Genomic DNA, 22,301 nt, shown 5'->3' with positions numbered 1-22,301 from the left:
TGCCTGCCACAAAGTAATCCTAACAATCCTTCCTAAATTGAATCTCTCTGCTCGTTTTTCACCCCGAAAAATCTATAGGGGAAAAAAACAACCTTTTTGAACCTTCTCCTCAAGAATGAGTACGCGAACTGCAGAATAACATGGCACAAGTCCAAGGGTAATTATAGTTTTCTGGTTAATATTTATCAAATTCAAAATCTCAGCCATAATAATAGAGATACTTACGGGGAAGTTGTTGTGGACGCTCAGGAGGAAAAAAGTCTCCCTTTGGTAGGGCCCTCTCATCCTGAAAGAGAAAGTGAATAAAGAATAAATCTCAGTATTCCTCACAGCACTGTCTGCAACAGCAAAAGATGGAAACAACTCCCCCCCACAGAGAGCTGGCTAGATACATCATGAGACACCCACATCAGGGAATGACATGCCAGGCTGAAAAGGGATGTGGGGGAGTGCTTGCTGCCTCTGTGTAAAGAGGGGAGAACGAACACACACGTTCATGTTTCCGTGGGGGTGGATGGGACCTGGGCACGAGGTAAGAGCAGGACTCACACTAGCTGCTTCATACTTTTTGACTTTTGAGTCATGTGAAGCAATTATCTATTCAGAAACTAAACTGAATGTTTAAAGTAACTAAAAACTCCTTTATAGCTCCTTTTCTTTTCTTCTTGAATTTGAGTCCTAGACTGCCCTCAGCACGTCTGCCATGCTTGTATTAACTATGACCTTGGGCACAGCCACAGCAGGGCTGGAGTTACAGTGAAACGCTTCAACAGAACTTTAAAGGCTCTCTGAATCAAACACTTCATGTTCACAACAGATACGATGCTAACTAACATCAGAACACAAGACTCTGAAAATGGGAAGCCCACGTATACAACCATTCTTTGAAACTGATCACTTGCTCAAGCAGGATACTCAACTGACCTGACCAGGCCAGTAAGAGCCAACTGTGCAAAGGAAAAAAGATCTGGAGAGCTGAGTGAGCAAAAAGTTATTTCTGTCATAAAATTTGCTCAACACACTAATCCTATTTAACCTAGACTCATCCATACAGTATAGTGGCTCTGTGTACATTAATAATCTCATGTTTTTGCTAGACTTATTTGAGTATATTATAGAGAAAGAGATCCTATTAACTTACCATTTTCACGTGCATTGGTCTATCAAATAGCAGTTGACCATTAAACATAGCTGATATTACAATTAAGGCTGTTTCTTGCAATTCTAAAAGCATGCACAGCAGGAAAGAAATACATAAGACAAAAATACTCCAACTGCTACCAGTCTGCTAAGTGATGAATTTATGAGCAATTCAGATTTGTCATTATATTTTCAAGTATTTGTTTCTATGGTAAGCATAAAAAGAACAATAAATAAAGCTCAAGGGGAAAAAAAACTAAGCCTCAGCTCACTCCTTAGGTGTGGAGCGTCATTCACGTAACCTTACGCTTCTCACCATACCACCCCGTAAGCACTGGCGTCAGTCTGTGTGCGCCCAAGGGCAGCCATCCAACCGTTTTGGAAGTAACATGTTTTCTGGGTAAGATACTCAGCGAGAGCCCCGCCTGAGTTTAGAGACTGTTCATGTGTGGTCTTCTCCACTGTGACTACAGATGTAATTCTAGGGTGAGCAGAGAAGTGCTTCTTCCAGAATGATGTCAATCCAACTGGAGAGACGGGGCCCTGTAAGGACTTACATATGAAATGACAACCAAATTTCTCTTCACTGGCACATTCTTTGGACCTCTCCCTTCCAACCAGACTCCTCTAAAAAGAAAACACTGGAAAAGACCACTCATGGGCATGTGCCTATTTTCTAACCATCCCCTCTACCTACCCAGTATTAAATCACCTCCATCCCAGAGAACTTTCAAATTCCAAGGTAATGTGTTCCCCCTAGTCACTTAGCAACTATTAATACACAAAGTTACCACTTCCCCACACAAACCTGTATGACTAAGACAACATTTAGGCCAAAGTGTTCAAGAGATGAATTCTGGTAAAAGGATACATATAGCTTGCACAGCTTCAATGGACTGTTCAAAAGTAACAGTGCCTATTCCACGACTTTTTCCATCTTTATCCTCAAGAATGTCTGCTCGGACCACCACACCAGCCATACTAAAAACTTCCTTCAGTTTCTTCCAGCCAACTTTATAATCCAGCTAATCAAGAGAAAGGGGAAGAAAACCTCAATGCAGACATCTTAAGGAAAACAACATCTTTACCACATGAACACGACATGCTTTGGCTGGAAACAAGCATTAGAAAACAATGTCACAAAAACTTATCAACAGCAGTGGAGTTTTTCAAACAGGATTATGAAGCCTGGCCTTAACTGCTATTTACTGTCTCTTTTCTCTGAAAGAACAGTTTAAGTCACCTCATACCTTCCAAATTAATGCTTATTTTGTGAACATTAAAAAGAAAAAGTTGCTCCTCAGCTGAGGTTTACCATCATCCTTCCCAAGCCACTTTCTTTTAAAACTATTTTCCTTTGCAAATGACAAAGGTATTGCTATTCATCCCAGACACAACAAGAAAAGGAAAGTGTCAATATACAACATCTGCTCATACACTTTCTTACCCTGCACCTAAAAAGCCCCAGAGAATGCAGACTCAGCTGCCACTTTTGTAAACACCAGCAAAACTCAGTCAACATGGCCCCAACAGGACCATGGTCAAGCCTGTGACTTATGACTGCAGTTGTCATTACGGGACAAAGCCCAACCCTAAGGCTGATTTTTTACATAGACCAAGAAGATAACATAACCCTCTTTTAAATTTTTCTTCTCAAATGTCAAGAACCACTCTTATAACATGTTGACAAGACTGTTTTCAGAAAGTTCTGATTTTCTACTTCAGCCAATGTTTCCGTTTACTTACATTTGCTACAAATACCGTGCTTCCAAGTCTTCCAGCCTGTAATGCATGGATAATCTCATTTGGGATGTTAGGATTATTTAGGATACTGGGTGGGATATTAATCATTCCTGGGCCACCTGGTCCCATACCCATCCCACCAGTCGTAGCCATCACCTTTTGCATTGCTCTCCTGGCATGTTCACCATCAGGATCCTAAAACAAGCACAAAAGTGTTACACTGAACTGACCCAGTGACAACGAAAACTATGCTCGCACAATAAGTGATAGTCCCGAAACTTCAGAGATTGGGAGACTGTCTGGAAAGCATTTCTCAAAATCTACAACAAGAAACTCAAATAAACTAAACCACCAGGCTAGGAAGAATTCCAGCCAAAGGAATGAGGAAGAAAGAAAGGGTGTAAAATTTAGCTCTCAAATGAACTAAGTAAATAACAAAAAGGGGGGTTGGGAGGTGGATGACATGATTAATAGACATAATATAGAACTTCCAGACTGAAATAAGATCTTCACAGGCTTGAGATAGTTGAATCTTACTAATTCAATGAGGTTTTGACCTTTCTGCAAACCCCATCAGTGAATTTTTTCCAAACGTTTAAAAACACAGTCCTAGATCACCAAAATACTCCATCCTTCAAGTTAGTCAGGTGTTTGACTCATGAGTCAAGTCTGGACAGGTTTGTGAAGTTCTCGTATTGACACTATCCTTGAACTCTTTGCCCTTTAGTGTATCACCTTCAACACACAAGAGACCTTAAACTCTACCACGCTTTCCTCTCTGAGCTCTGAATATACTGATCTTCCTCCAAGAAGAAGAGGTAAAAATAAGTAAAGGAGGGAGTGAATCAACAAAAAACCTCCCTCTTCCTTGAGGAAGAGAACATATTTGATTTGGATTAGCTATGAAAGAGGATTTGAGTAATGACAACCTCACTGTAAAAAAGAAAAAAGGTAGACCAAGAATAGGGTGCAGACTGGGTAAAACTGTGGGTGTAGCATCCCTTTAGAAAACCAATGACAAACCATGGGCTCAGTCTGCGTGCCCTGAGAAAACAAGGCAGGCTGGTCTAAGACAAGTCACAGATGCTGGGAAGGTGGCCAGCGGTCACTCAGGACGTGTTTGGCCGCTATTTCTCTCTCTTTTTTTTTTTTTTTATAATTTTATGTATTTATTTTTCCCTCCAAAGCCCCAGTAGATAGTTGTATGCCACAGCTGCACATCCTTCCAGTTGCTGTATGTGGGACGTGGCCTCAGCATGGCCATAGAAGCAGTGCATCGGTGCGCGCCCGGGATCCAAACCCGGGCCGCCAGCAGCAGAGCGCGCACTTAACCGCTGAGCCACGGGGCCGGCCCTTGGCCACTATTTCAAAGTTCTCACAGGAGTGACCGCTGAAGCCTGGCCTGACTCTCTTCACTAACAACAGGTTGTCTGCTCTGTAAAATGCAGGCAAGGGCTCTTTTGGTCTTTTCCTAACTCTCAACAGGAACAACTCGACAATCACAAATGGCATCCACAGTGTCTCAAGAGCTTACTTCTTTGACTTTCAGTGGTCTTCCACTCAGACTATGCTTGTTTAGCACTTCGGCAGCTTTTTTCATGCTCTCTTCCATCTTGAATTCAACAACGCTACGAAGAGTCAAAAGGAAATGAGTGAAAGCAGTCCTAGGACTCAGAAGCTCAACTGCCAATAAGTAACTAGATAATACTTACGCACATCCCTGTGGGAGAAGCCAGAGACCAGTCAGAAGAGCAAGGAGAGGGGGGAAAAGAGAAAAGAAAAAATAGTAAATATCAATGACAGTTATAAATTAAAAGTATGATTTATGTAATCAAGTTAGTTTTTTTTTTAATTAACCCTTCTAAGGGGAAGCTGACAGCAGTGTCTGGCCTAGCCCTCCTTATGAAAAGCTGGGCTCCGATCTTCTCCTGCTCCTGCACGTTACCAGCACTACACTAGAGCTCCTGAAGTTATAATGTGCAGACCTAAATTCAGGTTCTCCAAGAAATCACACAAACTTTAGATCTGCGTCCCTCTGTCCTCAGTCAATCCCTTATCATACTCCTCCTAAATCCATCCCTTCCATAAATTAAGCTCATCCTTTTGATTAGTCTAAGCCATTCTATTGCACAACAGAAAATAATTTATTTTCTCTTTAAACTAGGCCAGTTTTAAACGTTCAGGTTTTAACATTTGCTTTACAATTTACTGGCACAGAGGCAACTTTTCGGAATCTTTGGTTCACACAACTTTCAAATTCAGCAAACAACCAAGAGTAACATTTTCTAGACAAGAACACACGTTTTACATTAATGTACCACCGCTAAAATTCCATGCATAATTCACACACAGCCAATTCCTCTGTTAACAAAGAGACAATGCTGCTATTGGTCCCCAGTTACCCAAAACGGGCATCCAAACAGAATACCAAAAATCTCTTTGGCCAGCCATTTGGAAAAGCGGGACTCCCGTTTGCAAATCCCCTCCCACCCCACTCAAATGTTTGGCAAAATCAAACATAGCTACTATAACATGAGCACTCACTGCCTTCCTGATTTCATTCGATTCCACGCCACCATACAGTTACATTTTTCATGTAGTAAATCCACAGAAGAAATTCTCTCAGACACTTACCCTTGACTTTCCTTCAGCGTCCATTAAGAGCTCCACGTATGTTACCTCACCAACTACAAATCAGTTTCCAGACGACACATAAACCAAGGGAGAAAAGCCAAGAAAACAATGGGAATTTAGAACAATCATCAGCAACCTTGTATGGAGCCTCTGCCTTATAAGAAAGCCCAGAAACACTCCATATTCTCTAAACCACCGAACTAGGCATTACAGGTGTGCAGTAAAAGTAGGTGCAACTCGTTAACAATATGTCCTTGATTTTCCTCCCACCACAAACAAGCTCTTTCCACAGATTTCCAGATCAATTTCCCTACCTGGACTCCTCACTCATGACTAGAGGCAATCCAAATCTACAGAAAAGGAGTCTGCGTGATCCACTTTTTTGGGGAAGGGAGGAAAACAGTGTTACACACACACTCTTCCTGGTGAAAGCAGGTCAACAGTACATAAATTGCAATGCCACTGGACTGGGTGCAAATGCTAAATACAAGGCCGTGCGTCCGTATATGCTCAAAGGCGCACACACGGTGTGGCCGGCTACGTGGGTGTGCGACCTGCACAACCGCACGGGGCTCTGCACTCAGGAGGGCCAGCAGCTTGGTGTAATGCTCTGTTGTTGTCGCCTTGAAATTCTTAATAATTTTTTAACAAGGGGCCCCATGTTTTCACTTTGCACTGGGTCCCGCAAAATCTGCAGCTGGTGCTGCACACAGCTCTAGGCTCCACAATTGTTAGAAGAATGTTGCAATATTCAATCACAAAACCAGAGCAGCACCTGGATTCTCTTCAGTGAATGAAGCCAGGCTTTATTCTTACTGCTTTCTCAACTTCCCCATTAAAGGCCACAGACAAATGCAAATTTAGAGTTCAGTTTGCGTCTTCACAGTTAAACAGACTCACATGATTCTAATCTACACAAACGGGACAAAAAACAAAGCATTTCCCAAGATTCCGCAGAGTTTCCTCCAGGTTTGGATTGCCAATTCACGACCACCATGACTGATATAAGAACCCATCAAGAGGACAACCACCACAATGGCTGCTGAACTTGAACATGGCACACAGAAAACAAATTTAAAGTGTTAATTTGGAGAAAACAATCTCTAAGCAGGCTTTCCAAAGTCAAGAAAGAGCTTTTTGTTCCAGGAATCTCTCTCTTTTTCTTTTTCCAAGGATTATTTTCTGATGGTAAAGCCTTCTCCAATTCAGTTTTCAGGTTTGGCTTAGCAGTTCAAGGGTAAAAATAACCCTCTTAATGGCCTCAACAAGTCCAGCCTATTCTAACTCCTTTGTTCAAAGGACAGTAAAATTATTATACAGATTTTTAAATTAATATAGCAAGGAGAGATTTAAATGTAAAATAAGATTAAATTATTTTTTAAATAAAATTAACAATTTGAAAGGCATATTTCTTAGTAATATATCTGCACGGCACTTGAAGCAAGAAGGCCAAGTGTTCAAAGTTTAAGTTCACAGCCTCACCTCCCCTGTCCTTTCCTGAGATGTTACAGAACCAAACCAGTACTTTGCACAAAACAGGAAGGAGAGAGAATCAGTGCAAAGAAATGAAGAAAGGAAACAGGAGGGACTGGTATAGCTTAACTTTTGGAGTATGTACTCCTGTGGGACAAACGGAAAAATGGTCACAGCCACAGGATAATCATACAAACTGCCTTTATTTTACACTTACAAAAGTAAAGGAATTCCAAAAACAGGTGTGGCCATTCCTGAGGCCACGTTAAAAGCCATTTATTTCAACAGCAGCAGCCATTTGAGGACCAACAGCCCTTGTCTCCACTTTGATGAAAATGCCAAGTAGTGTCAAGACAGTGAAGAGAGACCCCACATTTACTTCCTAAGAGCTGTGACTACCACCTAATAACCTTAAAAATAAAAGAATCACAGAAGACAGCTGTAACTATGTTGTCAGAATTCAAATACTCTTGCATTTGAAAAGTTGCTAGTCTGTGTCCATAAAGGCACTTTATAAAAAGCTGTCATTGCAACCTAGAAACCAAGCAAGTCCAAACCAAACTTGTTTCCATGGTCATAACCATTTTAACAAAAAGCCAGCTTTAGAAATTAGACTTTTTCCCCTTGACATTCTAGTGATGGCACACATCCAACTTCAATCCTCTGCACCAAAACTTTGCTGAAAATGTTCCCTCTCTTTTTTTCCCCAAATGCTGTAGTTGTTTAGTAAACAAAAACTTACATTAACAAACCCTTCCATCCTATCAGTTTAGCCATACGTCAGGCAGTCACTGTGACTCTAGCATGAGCAGCGCTGTTCCCGAGGACCATCAGTAATAACCAGGCTCCTCATCAAGTCATAGAATTCTGATCTCTACCCTGAGAGACTACATTGCTTCAGAGATGTAAGCACATGAGTCACAGGATCTGCAAGAGGTGCTAATTCGTACCTCCCTAGAGGAAGACAGCAAGGAAGCCTTTCACAGACCACTGCTCTTTCAACTGTCCAATAAAATCAGCACAACTTAGAAGGCAACATTTGCCAACTTTGCACAGTCTGGTCACATTCAATGAAATGAAGTTTAAAAGAGTAAATGAGCCAGAGCAGATCACTGTCAAGACTGAGAGGGTGGTCAACGAATTGGCAGTAGCAACAGTCTCACAGACATGGAATTCACAGGTATTAATGAAAAATACTGCTGCTCCTCTCCCTCCCTGCACATGGATAGAATCCCAAGAGGAGGGTGCTAAGAGGACTCCTATTGCAGCTTTAAACATCAAAATACCTAAATGAAAAAACTAATAAGACTTTGAAAAATCTAATGCCAAATGTTATCATCTACCTTTATTTTAAAATGCTCCAAGAAATCATCCTTAACCAACATTTAGGTGAATCATTAAAAATACTGCCTCGAGAATCAGACACATCATGAGGATAAGTAGATGAGCAACCCAAAAAGAATTCAATTCAGGCCGTTCCTTGGAGCTACTTTGATGTAACGCTCCTGCACATATTTTTATCACAGAAAGTATTTGTTTCGGTGTTCTCATGTACTGCCCAAGTCTGAAATGGACAAAAAAATAGGAGTACAGAGGCCAAAGCTTCACTGAAGAGAATTCCTATGTGAAAAGGCCTGTAACATTTTACAAAAGGGTGGGGGAGGCTCAAAAGCAGGTCATGTTATCCTTTTCCCCTCGGAATGGTCACCTCTCAAGTAGCCACCTTAATGGAGGGGTGCATAGAATAAATGCACACTTTAACTTAGAAAGCTTGTTTCTTTAAGATATCGACACCTTGAAACATGGGAAAATAATTATTCTACACAATGACTACTTGGTTTATGGACAAGTTAGGAAATGACTGAGCCCATTCTTGCTCCTAATTCCATGACGAAAGCAGAAGAGGACTGCCTCTCTAACTAGAACAAAACCACTGAATAAGCTAGGTGGGCTGCATTGCTGGGATTCAACCCAAGCACCCACAAGTATGAACACTTAAGCCTAACAGGCCTTTCCAAAATGCAGGCTGAATTTGCAACAAAGGAAAATACGAAGGAGCCAAATAGACTGGCTAGGGATTTTTACTTAAATTGAAAATAAAGTTCCGCCCCACAGACCTACAATGAAGATTATCTCCAAGAGCCAATGGAGAGTTCTACCGGACTACACGTGCCCTCCGGGCCTCAGTTTTCTGTCAGCTGGAATTCAGAATTCACTTAAAGTGATACATTAAATAAAAACAGAGGGATTAAGCGCTTAAAGAAATCTCTGGTTACACACGCTGAACTGACTGCTGCTAAACTTCGGGATTGACGGAGCGTAAACTACATCACTGACCGTCCTTCTTCCGTCCTTCTTCCGCAGCCTGGGCTCCGTGTTTACCCACTGCCGGGGCGGCCAACACTGCCGGCTCCCTGGTTAGGCCAGGAGAACAGGCAGCCCCACATCGAGCTTTCTTCAGCCACACAGGACCCCCCGTTCCGCTGCACAACACTACTTGAGTTTAAAATTCCCAAGGCCACTTGTTGCTCACAGAAATCCTAATTTGTCGCCCAGTCCTTACAGTCAAACACATTAAGATGTGTATCCCAATATATGTTAGCTGATGAAAACTAAGCAGTTGTGAGACTGTTAAATCACTTTCAAACCTGGTTTGGCATCTCCAATTCAAATTCCTTATTACACTGACTCAATTGTTTTTTTCAATCCTGCAACTCTTCGGTGCTCACAGCAGCCATTTGTTCCATGCAATAATCTCCGTTGAAAAATAAGCACGGTCATAAGGAAGGACAATAAAAACCTTTCCTCTGTCCCATTGGGACACCTAGAGCAGAAAGGGAAAGCTCGAGGAAGAGTTCAATTCCCAAGACTGTGACAACGGTTTAATCTGTGTCCCTGACTGATATGATGGGGCAGGGAGGGAACAAAAAAGCAGCCTGGCTCAGAACAAAACAAAGCTCTCAATGCATTTTCTCTTTAAAATCAGCAATGCTGATTTCATGATGTGCCACCCAACAGCTGGGCACCAAATAAGCTTTGTGATCCCATCCAGGGAAAAGGCACTGAAGTGATCAGCTCATATAACATCCTCATTATTAACAGCATCTCCTAGAACACTGTTCACTTAAAGACGGAGAATGTACCCGTGGTGTCCAAGGAGGGGTACATGAGGCAATCTCATGTGGTGATCCTCATCACCCCAAAGCTCCTCCTGTAGCTGTGAGAGGCAGCACTTAGCGCTGCATCGACAGGACATTTTTCAGATCTTTAAGCTGAGGACAACTAATTCTAGCTCTTATTCCCCTAGTTTCCTGAAACAATAGGACTATGATTTCATCAGGGACAGACTCTTAAAACGCAGGCTGATGAAGAGTGGCTGGATTATGACAGCCCAAATCTCTGTTGTTTGTCCACTCTAGAGATCATCTTGAGATTAAGGTTTTTAGTGTAAAGGCCTCTATCTGCAAATTTTTTCCTGTGCAATAACAAGTTGTCAAAAACCTTAAAACTTATTTGCAACAGATTTCAAGTAAATATTTCAGATTTCAAATAACCATTTAAACATATTTATGGTAAACCAAAACATGGATAAAAATATATTTTTAAAATCTCATAACGAAAATAAGAACACTTCTTAAGGAGTCATGTGCATGTAACCACAGTAAATTTCTTTGGACCTCACATACTGAATATAAGCATTACCATAAAAAAGATTACCTTTCTCTTACAAATCCTTTTACCCACAATCTAATACTGCGATAATTTAATTAAACAGAAAAGTAATGAATTTAACCTATACAGGGGAGCTCTAAACAAGAACATTTTAAGGTTTATTAAAAATAACTGATTTACTGCACACCTGTAATTCTAAATTACACCACCAAAAATACACTGAAAGGGCTGAGCCAGGGCATTCGGAGCAGTATGCCAGGGGAATATGAGAACCAGTTTGGAAGTATCCGAATAAACCACCAGGCTGGCTCCACACTTAATACAGTGCAAAATAGGAAATGGAGGTGAACTGCTTCTACATCCAGAAACATCATGGCTGCTGCTGCCACCAGCTTTCAGGCTTCCAGAACTGAAGTACTGAATGGTAAAGCAGTAAAAATGTCACCAACTTTATCCAGCATGTCCCAAAACTGGTTCACACACTCCTAAAAATGAAAAAATAATTTGGCCAGCAATCTCTTACACAATTCTAACAATTGCGTTTTCAAAACCACATTCCTGGTTCTTGGAACTACTATACCTTATTATCAATGGAAGTATCAATTCAGCGGTTCAACCAAATCACGAGAACACAAATTTGGGGGTTATTCCAAAAACTAATTCGAATGAGACCCAACCGTACTGTACAGAAATTCTAAGCTTGTATGGAAGCAGCAGTCCCAAAAACCAAGAACACTGCATCTGGGATGCCATGTGACGTGCCCTTCAGACAAAAAGAGACTTCCCTCTGGCCCTAGGAGCACTGGCAGGAATGATGTGGCTGATCAAGGCAGGAAAACAAACCTCACACCAAAACGTTTCTCCATCCGTGTTATCTGGAGAAATGCTACATGGGAGCAGCCCACATGACTGTACAGAGAGGTTCCCGGTGCCTAGTGCTTCTGGCATATCGTGGTCGGATTAAGTAATGGGACAATGATGGCAGTGGGCCATTCATCATTTCAAAACCCAATGCTGGGAGCACCAGTACACATACCAAAATGGCCTATCCAAGTGGCATCTGTCACTGAAATGTTAATCATTTGACACATCAACCTCAAATCTCTTTTCATTATGAATGCTCCAGAAAACCAATACCTTTCAGTCCTTCAAAAAGACTCCATTTAAGGGTAATTTGATTCTAGGTTTCCCTTGAGGGTGGGAGTGAGGGGAGACCTCACTGCATTAGACGAATTGTTCTCTAGCAATTGTTTTGTCTAAAGCAGGGCTGAGCAATCTCTTTAGCCCTGAGTGCCACCAGCAGGGCCAAGAATCAGGAAAGGAAGGAAGACAAAAGCAGCAGAACAAGAGTGTGGAGAGAGAGAGGACACGTGGTGTGCACGGAGTGGGGGGGGGTGAGGCAGAGGACCAGGGCAGCAACCAACCTCCTGGGACCTCCTGGTGGCAGCAGAGCGGCAGCTGCTTCCCCTGCCCTAGGCCAGAGGTAGACCCCTGGGCTGTGACTGACATGCCCTGAAGGCATGGCGTGGCACAGCAGATGCCTTCTTTTGAGCTCTCCAATTGCCAATCTACTCTCTTCTTTCCCTTAGCAGGGAAAAAAAGCCTAAGAGTTTCAATACAGGCTAATATTCTAGAATTTAGAAAATCTGAACAGCACAAGTTCCAGCTACCAAATTTTGATCCCAGGAAGACATCCACAAAATTTAAACAACCTACCTTCCCACCAGAATTGAAAAGCCAAAAAAGAATAAAAAAGAAAAGAAAAAATCTCTCCCATCAAATATGAAGAATTCGAAAAATTTCCTCAACACAGAGGCTCCCCTCAAGCTTAATCGAAGCCCTACTGACAATATTAAGCCAGTAAAATCATCTGTAGGCCCAGGGACCATACAAACCACCCTGTCGGACACACAGGTGCATGACCACGAAAAAAAGGAGGCTGGGCAGGGGGCTGAACTGTCAAGCCTGGAAAGAACACACGCTCTACCAAAAGAGCTTCCACTGACAAAAATAACCAAGGAATTAGCCACAGGAAGGATGACACAGCGACCTTCTTACCCTCCTCAGCCATCAGTACCATTACCTTTTTCTTTAACCAGGTCTTTAAGTGACTGCCATTTCACATCGAAAGGTATGTTTGTAATGAAGGCTCTGTATCTCTTAGTTGGGTTGGCATATGGCTCAAAGCGATTGCCGCCTCTTTTTATGTTTTTCTCCTTCCTCTTCTCATTCTGAGGAGGTCGTTCTCCTTCACTGAATTCAAAAGAGAAAACCAAGTCCATATGTTAGCACAACATGAAAGACAATATTTGATTTGCCAGGTTTACAGCTCCACATAGTTACATATGACACAAGACTAATACTGATTTTGATTTGAGACATTCAGACTGAAGTGCTCCATAGAGCAGACAGCATGCATTCCTTAAAATCCACCTATCGAGAAAACTGTTCCCAAGAAAGCGTGCTCTCCCAGGCCTCTGCACACTCCGACGGGGCTCTAACAGAGACGCAGGGAGAGGCCACCTCCCTGCCCAAGGTGCTCTAATTTCAAGACAGAGACAGGAAAAGAGAAGGGAAGATTTACGAGATTTTATGGTACAGACACGAGGTGGTACAAACAGGCCCAACCAATTTTAGCTTCACAAATAAAAGTGTCTTTTGTTGTGGTGAAAAAAAGTTTCTTTAAAGGGGGAATGTAAATGGTGCAGCTGCTACACAAAACAGTTTGGCAGTTACTCAAAAAGTTAAAACATGCAATTACCGTAAGACCCAGTAATTCCATTCCTAGGTATACACCTCAAAGAACTGAAAGCAAGGACTCAGGTACTTGTATACCAACAGCAGCATTTTTCCTAACAGCCAAAAGCTGGAAACAAACCAAGTGTCCACCAATAGATGAACGGAATAAGCAAATTGTGGTGCATCCATACAATGGAATATAATTCAGTCATAAAAAGGAATGAAGCACTGATACGTGCTGCAACACAAACGAACTTTAAAAACATTATGCTAAGTGAAATAAGCCAGACATAGAGAAAGAAAAAAAGAAGAGAGGTTACCAGGGACTGAAGGAAGGTGGGAACTGGGAGTTATTGTTTAATGGGTACAGACTTTCTGTTTGGGATGATAAAAAAATTCTGGAAATGGGTAGTGGACAGTGGCATAATGCACAACACTGTACTTAATGCCACTAAATTGTACACTTAGGGGCCGGCCCCGTGGCTTAGTGGTTAAGTGCGCACGCTCCGTTATTGGCGGCCCGGGTTCGGATCCCAGGCGCGCACCGACGCACCGCTTCTCCGGCCATGCTCAGGCCGCGTCCCACATACAGCAACTAGAAGGATGTGCAACTATGACATCCAACTATCTACAGGGGTTTGGGGTGGGGGGGGGAGGAAGAGGATTGGCAATAGATGTTAGCTCAGAGCTGGTCTTCCTCAGCAAAAAGAGGAGGATTAGCACGGATGTTAGCTCAGGGCTGATCTTCCTCACACACACACACACAAAAATTGTACACTTAAAATGGTCAAAATGGCAAATTTTACATATATTTTACTACAATAGAAAAATTTGTTTTCAAGGGAAAGAAAATATTCTCTACACAACCCTGCTACTTTGAGGCTAGGAGAATTCAAGTCTGGGCAACCCTGGTAGGTAAAAGCACGCAAACAACTCCACCCTCAGCAAAGAAGGGTGGATGCTTTTCGGCACTGGCTTTCCGGTAATGTTCTTTACCTTCGTGTGTTAGGTGCCTCCGTGAGAAAAGATCTCACTTCTAACCTCTACAGATACTAACTCGGCTTCAAGTGGGACACGAAAAACATCCCACCAGAAATGCAGCCTTCCAAAGTACAGAACAGGCCGGCAGGCTGAAGCCCAGGCCCAAGGACAGCAGGCCGGCATGTGCGGCCAGGGCAGGGGTGCGCCAGCGAGTGAGGCTGCTCCCTGCCCTGCCTGCTCCGCTTCAGCCCCTCTCTGGCTACAGGCCGACACCTGTGAGAGCTGCCCAGGAACACCGAGGAACGGGGAGCGGCAGGCACAGGGAGCGGCAGGCACGGGAAGTGCTTCTCAGGCCAAGTCCTGCACTTTCTGCTCCCAAGCCCTATACTTTCCACCAGAGAGAACCCAGCGACTCCACAACTTCTAGAAGACTTTGTGACCCACGACAAAAATGGAAAAAACAAAAAGCTAAGACTATAGTACTGATGATTTATAAAACGACCTTTACTTAATTAAAAGGCTGATCTTTATTCTAGGGTATGTCTTCCTTGTGTGGGGAAGGGCTTTCTTTTAATGTGCTTACTTGGAAAAATTAAGAAGATAGCAACTTTTTGTAGCCCTTAAAGTTTTTTTTACTGGTCCCTCATAGCCAAACACAAGGGTGCCAAGTGGTAACCCAAGGAAGGTGAGGTGACATCCCAGGCAAAACTAAGGAAAGCCACTTCCTCCCTGATCTGAACTGTACCAACATGCAGTGAATAGGCTTCTTCCTCACAGGCTGGCAGAGTGGAGGTATGGCCACTCCAATCCCCTGGGTCCTAGAACTCTCTACTCTGTCTACCCAGGTTCACAATAGACCCTCCTCGGGCGGCCTGCACACCACAAGCAGATCTCAAAGGGAAACCTTCAACCGTCACCCAGGCCACCTGTCTACTCCCTATGAAAGTCCTACACCAAAGTCTGCCAAACAGAGCGTATTTGCCAACAAGTCTTACTCTTAGCAGATGAGGAGCAAAGTGTTAGCAAAAGTTCATAAAATGTAGATCAATCCACATTTCCTGGACCTAGAGTAGATAGAAATGTATTTTAATGTAACTAGTTTCTTGTGAAACCCCAAGAGTCTATGACTTACATTAAAAAAATTCTTCTGACACAGGGTCCATGCCACAGTAAAAGTTCCAGGCTGTTTCCACCTACTAGTTACAAAATGCACAAAAAACTAAGTACAGCCAGAGCAGGTAACAAAGTGTCTAGGCCTCATTCTGCCGATGGCTAGGTGCCCTATGACAGCTAAGAATAAACGACCCCACCTAACCACAGGGGCTCAGTATCTGGTTTGGGGTTAATCCTCATCACGTGCTCACACCGAGAAAGCAGCTCATATGGATTATGCCGGGGGCGGGGGGGGGCACCCCACCACTCCACCCGAATCCTCTGGCAGACCATTTCCTCCCTCTGAGAAGGTTTCTCTAAGTAAAAGGGGTTAGAACTATCTCTGGGCACTTGCAGCTTCTTAAAAAATTGACCTTTTCATAAATCTAATGATCACCATCAACTCTGTTCTTGACAGAATTACAGAGAACCATCCTCAAAGAAAACTCACTCAAGACACGTATTGAAGTACAGATGATGCGACAGTTTAAGGCTGGTGTCCTGAAAAGTGTGTTTAAAAAATGTCCAATTTTACCACTTATCTTTAGGATGAAATTAGAGGAATATTCTTCTCTAGCCCTAAAACATATCTAACATTTAACTCTGAAAATCTTTCAGAAGTACATTTTTATAGGTGGATTATAATTTGGCAACATTGACGAAATACATTGCTTTATCCTAGATACCCCAAATTTAGATTACAGACATTAAAAATGTTAAACACACCCTCTTACACGACCCAATCATCCACACCTAGACACCTACCACAGAGAAAACAAAGCATACAGCAACGCAAATACTTGTACTTGAAATGTTCACAGCAACATTGTTTGTAATAGCCCCAAACTGGAAATCTAAATGTCTACTCACAGGTAAATGAATAAACAAACTGTAGTATATCCCTACATTGAAATACTACTCAACAAAAAGTAATGAACTACACACAACATGGATGAATCTCCAAATAATTAAACTCAAAGAACCCAGACCAAAAAAAGAGTACATATAGTATGATTCCATCATATAAAACTCTGTATTTGAGAAAATCCAATCTGGCAAATTAATCTATAGCAGGTTTCTCAACCTCAGCACTACTGACACTTTGGGCCAGGTAATCCTCGGTTGTGGGGGGCTGCCCGGTGCACTGGAGACGTTTACCAGCATCCCTGACCTCTACACAAGAGATGCCAGTAGCAACTGCACCCCTCAGTCTTGAAGGTGAAGATCAAAAACGTCTCCAAGATACTTCCAAATGTCCCTGGAGGGGAAAAAAGTCACCCGCTGAGAATCACTGCTGCATACTGATGGAAAGCAGATCAGTGCTTGCCTGGAGGCAGGGGAAAGGAGGACTCAAAAGATTACCAAGGGGCAAGAAAAACCTTCTAGGGGTTATGGATGTACTTATTATCCTGATTCAGTGAGGCCTTCATACATTGACACTTATCAAATTGTACATTTCCAATATGTGCAGTTTATTGTGCCAACCATACAATATTTTTTTTAAAAAGTTCCTACTCATGATTGTTCAATTTCAATTTCAAACCCAACCCCAATAACTTGACTTGTAACTCCAATATAAAGTAACAAATTCGTAATCTTTCAAAGAAACTGAAGCCACAATAAGCATCTACCTAGGCCAGCTAAATGTCTTACCAATATTCTCATTGCTAACTGGCTCTCCATTCTTAATTGCCAATGAACACGCCATCTGATTCTGGCACCCAATCATCCACTTCATGTTCTAAATAAGCCTGACATCATAAAAAGTTTTTCTGACCTTCTATCAATCTATTTCATAATACACCAATAAAGACAAGCCTAAACTATCTTAAGTACCTTCCAAGTCATTAAGATTACTTATGTTTAATATGGCTTTGGAATTATGTCTCACTGACAGTGTTCTTTGAAAATTGATAATTTATCATGTCACTGCTCCACCATACTAGAATTATACTGTACATAAAAATCACAACTAAAAAAGATTGCGTGCCCACCCCACAAAGGACCGCTAATTCCCTGTGTAAACACTGAACCCCTTTCCTCTCTTACGCCTCCATGGCATTCCCCCGTATAACACTCTCATTACTTTCCGAGTTTCTCAATCAAGAGTGTAGCTTAAAATGGCAACCTCAATACCCTGAAATCCTGATCCCATCTCTTCAGGGAAAAGTCTCCCCCACTCCCCAAATCCCCGAGAACCATCCCTTATGTAAAATGATTCTTCACAGAAATCCTGTCAATCCTGAGCTCCTCAAATGCATTTAAGACGTGGAGAGCACTACTCACAGCACTATTCTAGTTCCAGGTCCACCACTTAACTACCCCCGTGACTCAGGCTCTTTACCTCTGGTTCTTTATCAGCAAAACCAGCATAACCTACATCCATGGTAGCTCACAGAGATGCTGCGAGAATCAATAAATAGTCCAACAAGCAGCAGCTTGATAAACGCTAAGCGCAGCATCTAAGCAAGCAGTACTACAGGTGACTAGGGTCTCACAGCTGGGCCTGAACCCCAACGTCACCATCTCTTTGCTAGGCCTCAGTTCCCTCACCTGTAAAAGGAGGTTATGATCCACACAGGTTTAAAGGAGAGACCTGGCACACAGTAACTGAGGCAATGACATATTTTTGTACCAATAATTTTCTTGAGGGGTAGGGAGACTAATTCATTCCTAGCCTTCTACCATTGCATATGCTGATTAGGCTTTAAAACAAGCCCACGAGGGCAGTGGCTGAGGAAACCCAGGCACTGTACTCACTACAGACTACAGAAGGAGCATCTCAGCTTTCAACTTGATGCCTGTAAACATGGTAACAGGAGAGTCCATCTGAGAATCCTGAAAAGAAACAAGCAACCTCAACTTCGCAGACTAGTGTTTCTTTGCCTAGCCATGAATAAAACCAACCGGCAAAGGGAAAGCAAAGATCTGGCAGCACGCACTCACATAATCCAGAGCCCCATACTCTAATCCCGGCCTCACAACCTAATGTGCTTCAAAAATTCCTCTTATCAAGTACACAACCACTCCATAAAGTACAGCAAACACTCAAATCATTGCAAAGCACAGAGAATCTGATTTAAATAAAACACTTCAAGTGACTGTTTAGTGAGAGGTTACCAGGGTGGCAGTGGAGTCAACACAGCCTCCCCCAGACTCTGGGTCAATTTCCTTAACCTGACTTTTCTCAATTGTTTAAAAAAAAAATTTCTCAGTTATAAAACAGAGTTAACACTAACATTACCTGCCCGGCAATCTACACTAAATATAAATTTTTATTTTTAAACTAACTAATCCATCTCTGTTTTCTGATTCAGCCACAAGATTAGTTTAGAAGTAGGTTACATCACTGATTTTAAGTATATGGTTCAACCTTTAAAGAAAAAAAAAAATCAAACCTAAACCTATATATTCCCCAGAATGAATGCTTTTTCTCCCTGACTAAATATACTCTAACTCTGAATCTTGACTGACTTTAAATGGAACAGATTTCTCATCAAAATAAAACAAACCCTCCTCTCACACCCCAGAGAAAAGTCACTGCAAAACAAGCTTCCTCTCTGTGGTCCTCCATCAAGCCTGCGGGCTCACTGCCTTTTCAGCTTACAGCACACTCCACTCCTGGTGGAGACAAAGGTCAGAAGAACCAAGTTTCACTCACTTTCCATCCCTCAGAGGCTTTCAAGATAAAAATCTAAATTCCTCAGCCTGGAATCCACTGCCCACCAGCCGGCCCCCCGCCCCCCGCCCCCCACCCCCGGCCCCCACTGTTTCAGCGTTGGCCCTCACTGTTCCAGCGTTAAGTGCTACAGCAGCATCAGTTCTTTATAAATATGCAAAGCATATACCAAAGTCCCTAGTCGTGGGCAGCTCTCTTCTCCCCTCTCCACAATCATCCTCTTTCATCCCCCTCCTCCTGAAGAAACCCCCTCTTCCCCACCCTGCCCCCAGGGGGTTCAGTTGTGGGGAGGGGAGCTGCTCCCTACCAGGTAACTCCTTTACTTCTATCACAGCATAATTACCTCACTACAAAATTATCAGCTGGCCTCTCCTCTGGGCATGGGCTTGATTCTCAAGAGCTTCCTAATGCAAAAAAAAAAAAAAAAATACACAAAGTTTCCACCAACCCTATGAAATACATCTAAGTGTTGCTAGCTTCCTGAAAGAACTTCTGTTAAGCAGCCCTAGACTCTAAGGTTCTTTCCAACAAGAGCTATTTTATCTCTAAAACCTTCAGGTTCTTTCTAACAGTCCACGTGTCACATTTGTCAAATAAATCCGTCACAAAATGACTATTTGAAAATGGACAGTGGAAAATGGGAAATTTGAAAAACATACCCCAGATGCTACAAACTATAGCTAATTCAACTTCTCACCTAGCACGTTTTAGCAGCACTCCATCCTGTGATAACTGCTTTGAAAGAAAAAATACAGGAAATAAATGTAACTTAAAGGCCTCCAAAAACGGCCCTCAGAAATCCTCCTAGGCTCCCCTAGACACGTGATAAAAAAGGCTAAACGAAGGCATCCCTTTCCAGAGTTTTCGAGAGTCAAGTGCTGGGAATACTTCTGGGATGCCATTCTTTTGATTTCCGAGGACCAGGAATCATGGTATTTTGTTCCTCCCCACCTAAGGAGAGAAGGTTTGACAACAACACAGCTAGTCACTTAGTGAAAGCTCGGTAACATAAAGCGCTTTAACTACATTCACTTCTAATCCCCACAAACTCTAGGGATGCACATCAGAAATTTGTGGGAAAGCATATTCATAAGAGACATAACGAATAACAGAAGTATCCAGGAGCTGGTGACAGGGGGAAATCGGAAGTTACTGTTTAATGGCTGCAGTCTGGGATGATGAAAAAGTTCTGGACATGGACAGGGGTGATGGTCGCACAACACTGAACGCACTTAATGCCGCTGAATCGTACCCTTAAAAATGGTTTTAAAACTGTAAATTTTATGTTCCACATACGTTACCACAATTAAAAAAAAAAATTGGTGGGAAATCACGTGTGCCCAGCCTTCCCCTCTCCTCCCCCCACGGGTGCCGGTGGGAGCCAAAACGTCCCTCCGCATCTTCCTTCCAGGTGACTGTCATCAGAACGAGTGCGGACACAAGACGATGCTCTAAAGCTTTGAGGACACTTGAACAGCCAAGAAGCAGAGACGGAGCCCCAAGCAAGGCTCGAAAAGGTGACGGAGCCTGGAAGTGGGCGAGCCCGCCTGAGGATGGAAAATCTCCCCCGGGAACACGGAAAATGCTGTTTCTCTGCTTTTTTTCTCCTCCTCTTTGTTTGGGGGAGCGCAGGTCCGATCCCTGCACAGACACCTCCCGCGCACCTGGGGAGCGGCCGGGGGCCTCGCGCGCGGCCCCGGCGTGGAGCGGTTCCGGCCGGGCGAGGGAGGGGAGGGGACGCGGGGGCGCTCCGGCCGGCCTCGCGGTCCTGCCCGGCTCCCACCCGCCTCCGCCGCCGTTTACCGGGCCGACCACGCGCGAGGCCCCGCGCGCGCCCTCGCTTCGCTTCCCTTCCCTTCCCCCCAGTTTACGGGGCGGGAAACTGAGGCCCCGGGCGATACGGGGGGCGGGGGGTGAAACCACGCGCCCAAGGTCACCCGACAGGCCAGCTGGCCGGGGCGTCGGGCCTCTCCGGCTCCGGGGCCCGCGCCATCAGTCCCGAGCGCAGAGGCCGGGCCCGAGGCCTCGGCGTGGGGGTCGGACCCGGCCTGGAGGGACCCGCGGAGCTGGGCCAGGGCCGAGGAGGAGGGAGGGAGCGAGCCTTGCGGCGCCCCCGGGCCCCCCGGCGGCCCCGGCCGCCCCCACCCCGGGCAGGCCCCGCGGGAAAGGCCCGGGCTGACGCCGCGCCGGGGGGAGGCCTCCAACAGACCTAACGGCGCCGCCGCGAAGGCGGCCGGCCCGGGACGCGGAGCCATGGGATACTCACCCCTTCGGGCCCGGAGCCCCGTTGCCGCTCGGCACGCCGGGCGCGCCGCTCTCCTCCTCCATTTTGGGCTCTGTCGCCGCCACCTCGGCCGCCGCTTCGACCCCTGCCGCCATTTTCTCCGCGTCTGGGCTTTGTGTGAGGGAACCGGCTGCGCAGCACTGCGCCTGCGCACTCACGTGACCCGGCGCGACCAGTAACGCCTGCGCGCGCCCAGTAACGCCTGCGCGCGCCGCGGCCTGCTCCCGCCTGGTCCCCGCCCGCCCCGGGCCACGCCCCCGCCACGCGCAGGCGCAGACCGGCCGCTGTTATCCATTCATCCCCGCAACAAACTCGTGTTGGGCGCCTTCTGAATACTCCACCGGTTCTTGAGGTCTGGCACGGGAAGGATCTACTGACCCCACACCCGGACCTCGTCACTCCCAGTTTTCGGTAATCAGAGCTGGGGCAGAGGGGCAGAAAGTTCTGTTTACTAAGAATATAAAGGAGTTAGCCAGGCAGGAGGGCAGGACGCGGACGGGCCAGGCAGTGGAGCTGGTGTGCAAAATTCTGTCTCTCTAAGCAAGTATCCTGCACCAGGAATATCTGGGCTCTGTCCGACCTGGCTCCCCACCACCCCGGGACCTCCTGGGTGCAGATCCCATGGCCTCTGAACCCATCAACCAACAAGCAAAACGCATCGCTGGGGTCTTGGTATGCGCTCACGGATGTTTCTTGAGTGAATGAAGAAGCAAGATCCAAACACGATGGAAGAAACGAGCTACAGGCCAGCTGATCCCATTAAAACTTAACTGGGCCTCCTTCCTGCCTGATCCTGGCTGGGTC

General features: G+C 44.5%; 1 protein-coding gene across 11 annotated transcripts in view; it reads right to left on the bottom strand.

The window, feature by feature from the left end:
• The window catches only part of HNRNPM (heterogeneous nuclear ribonucleoprotein M), a 39,796-nt gene extending 18,155 nt beyond the window's left edge, over positions 1-21,641 (bottom strand). For 3 of the 11 annotated variants that reach the window (XM_087425603.1, XM_087425602.1, XM_087425608.1), the window contains exons 1-5: positions 4,418-4,580; positions 2,887-3,078; positions 2,012-2,165; positions 1,142-1,191; positions 226-286 (exon numbers count right to left, since the gene is read on the bottom strand). In XM_087425603.1, the coding sequence (XP_087281729.1) occupies positions 226-286; positions 1,142-1,191; positions 2,012-2,165; positions 2,887-3,078; positions 4,418-4,495 (535 nt within the window). In that variant the 5' untranslated portion in view covers positions 4,496-4,580. The other 8 variants (XM_014779739.2, XM_004443766.3, XM_087425606.1 and 5 more) reach the window with 6 other exon arrangements.
• Between the last annotated feature and the right edge of the window lie 660 nt (positions 21,642-22,301).

The sequence above is a fragment of the Ceratotherium simum genome, chromosome 39 (assembly GCF_057802395.1).
Source record: "Ceratotherium simum simum isolate JZ-2026a chromosome 39, ASM5780239v1, whole genome shotgun sequence".
Taxonomy (NCBI): Eukaryota; Metazoa; Chordata; class Mammalia; order Perissodactyla; family Rhinocerotidae; genus Ceratotherium; species Ceratotherium simum.
Note: the sequence above shows the minus strand (reverse complement) of the source record. Positions and strands in the feature narration are given on the sequence as shown.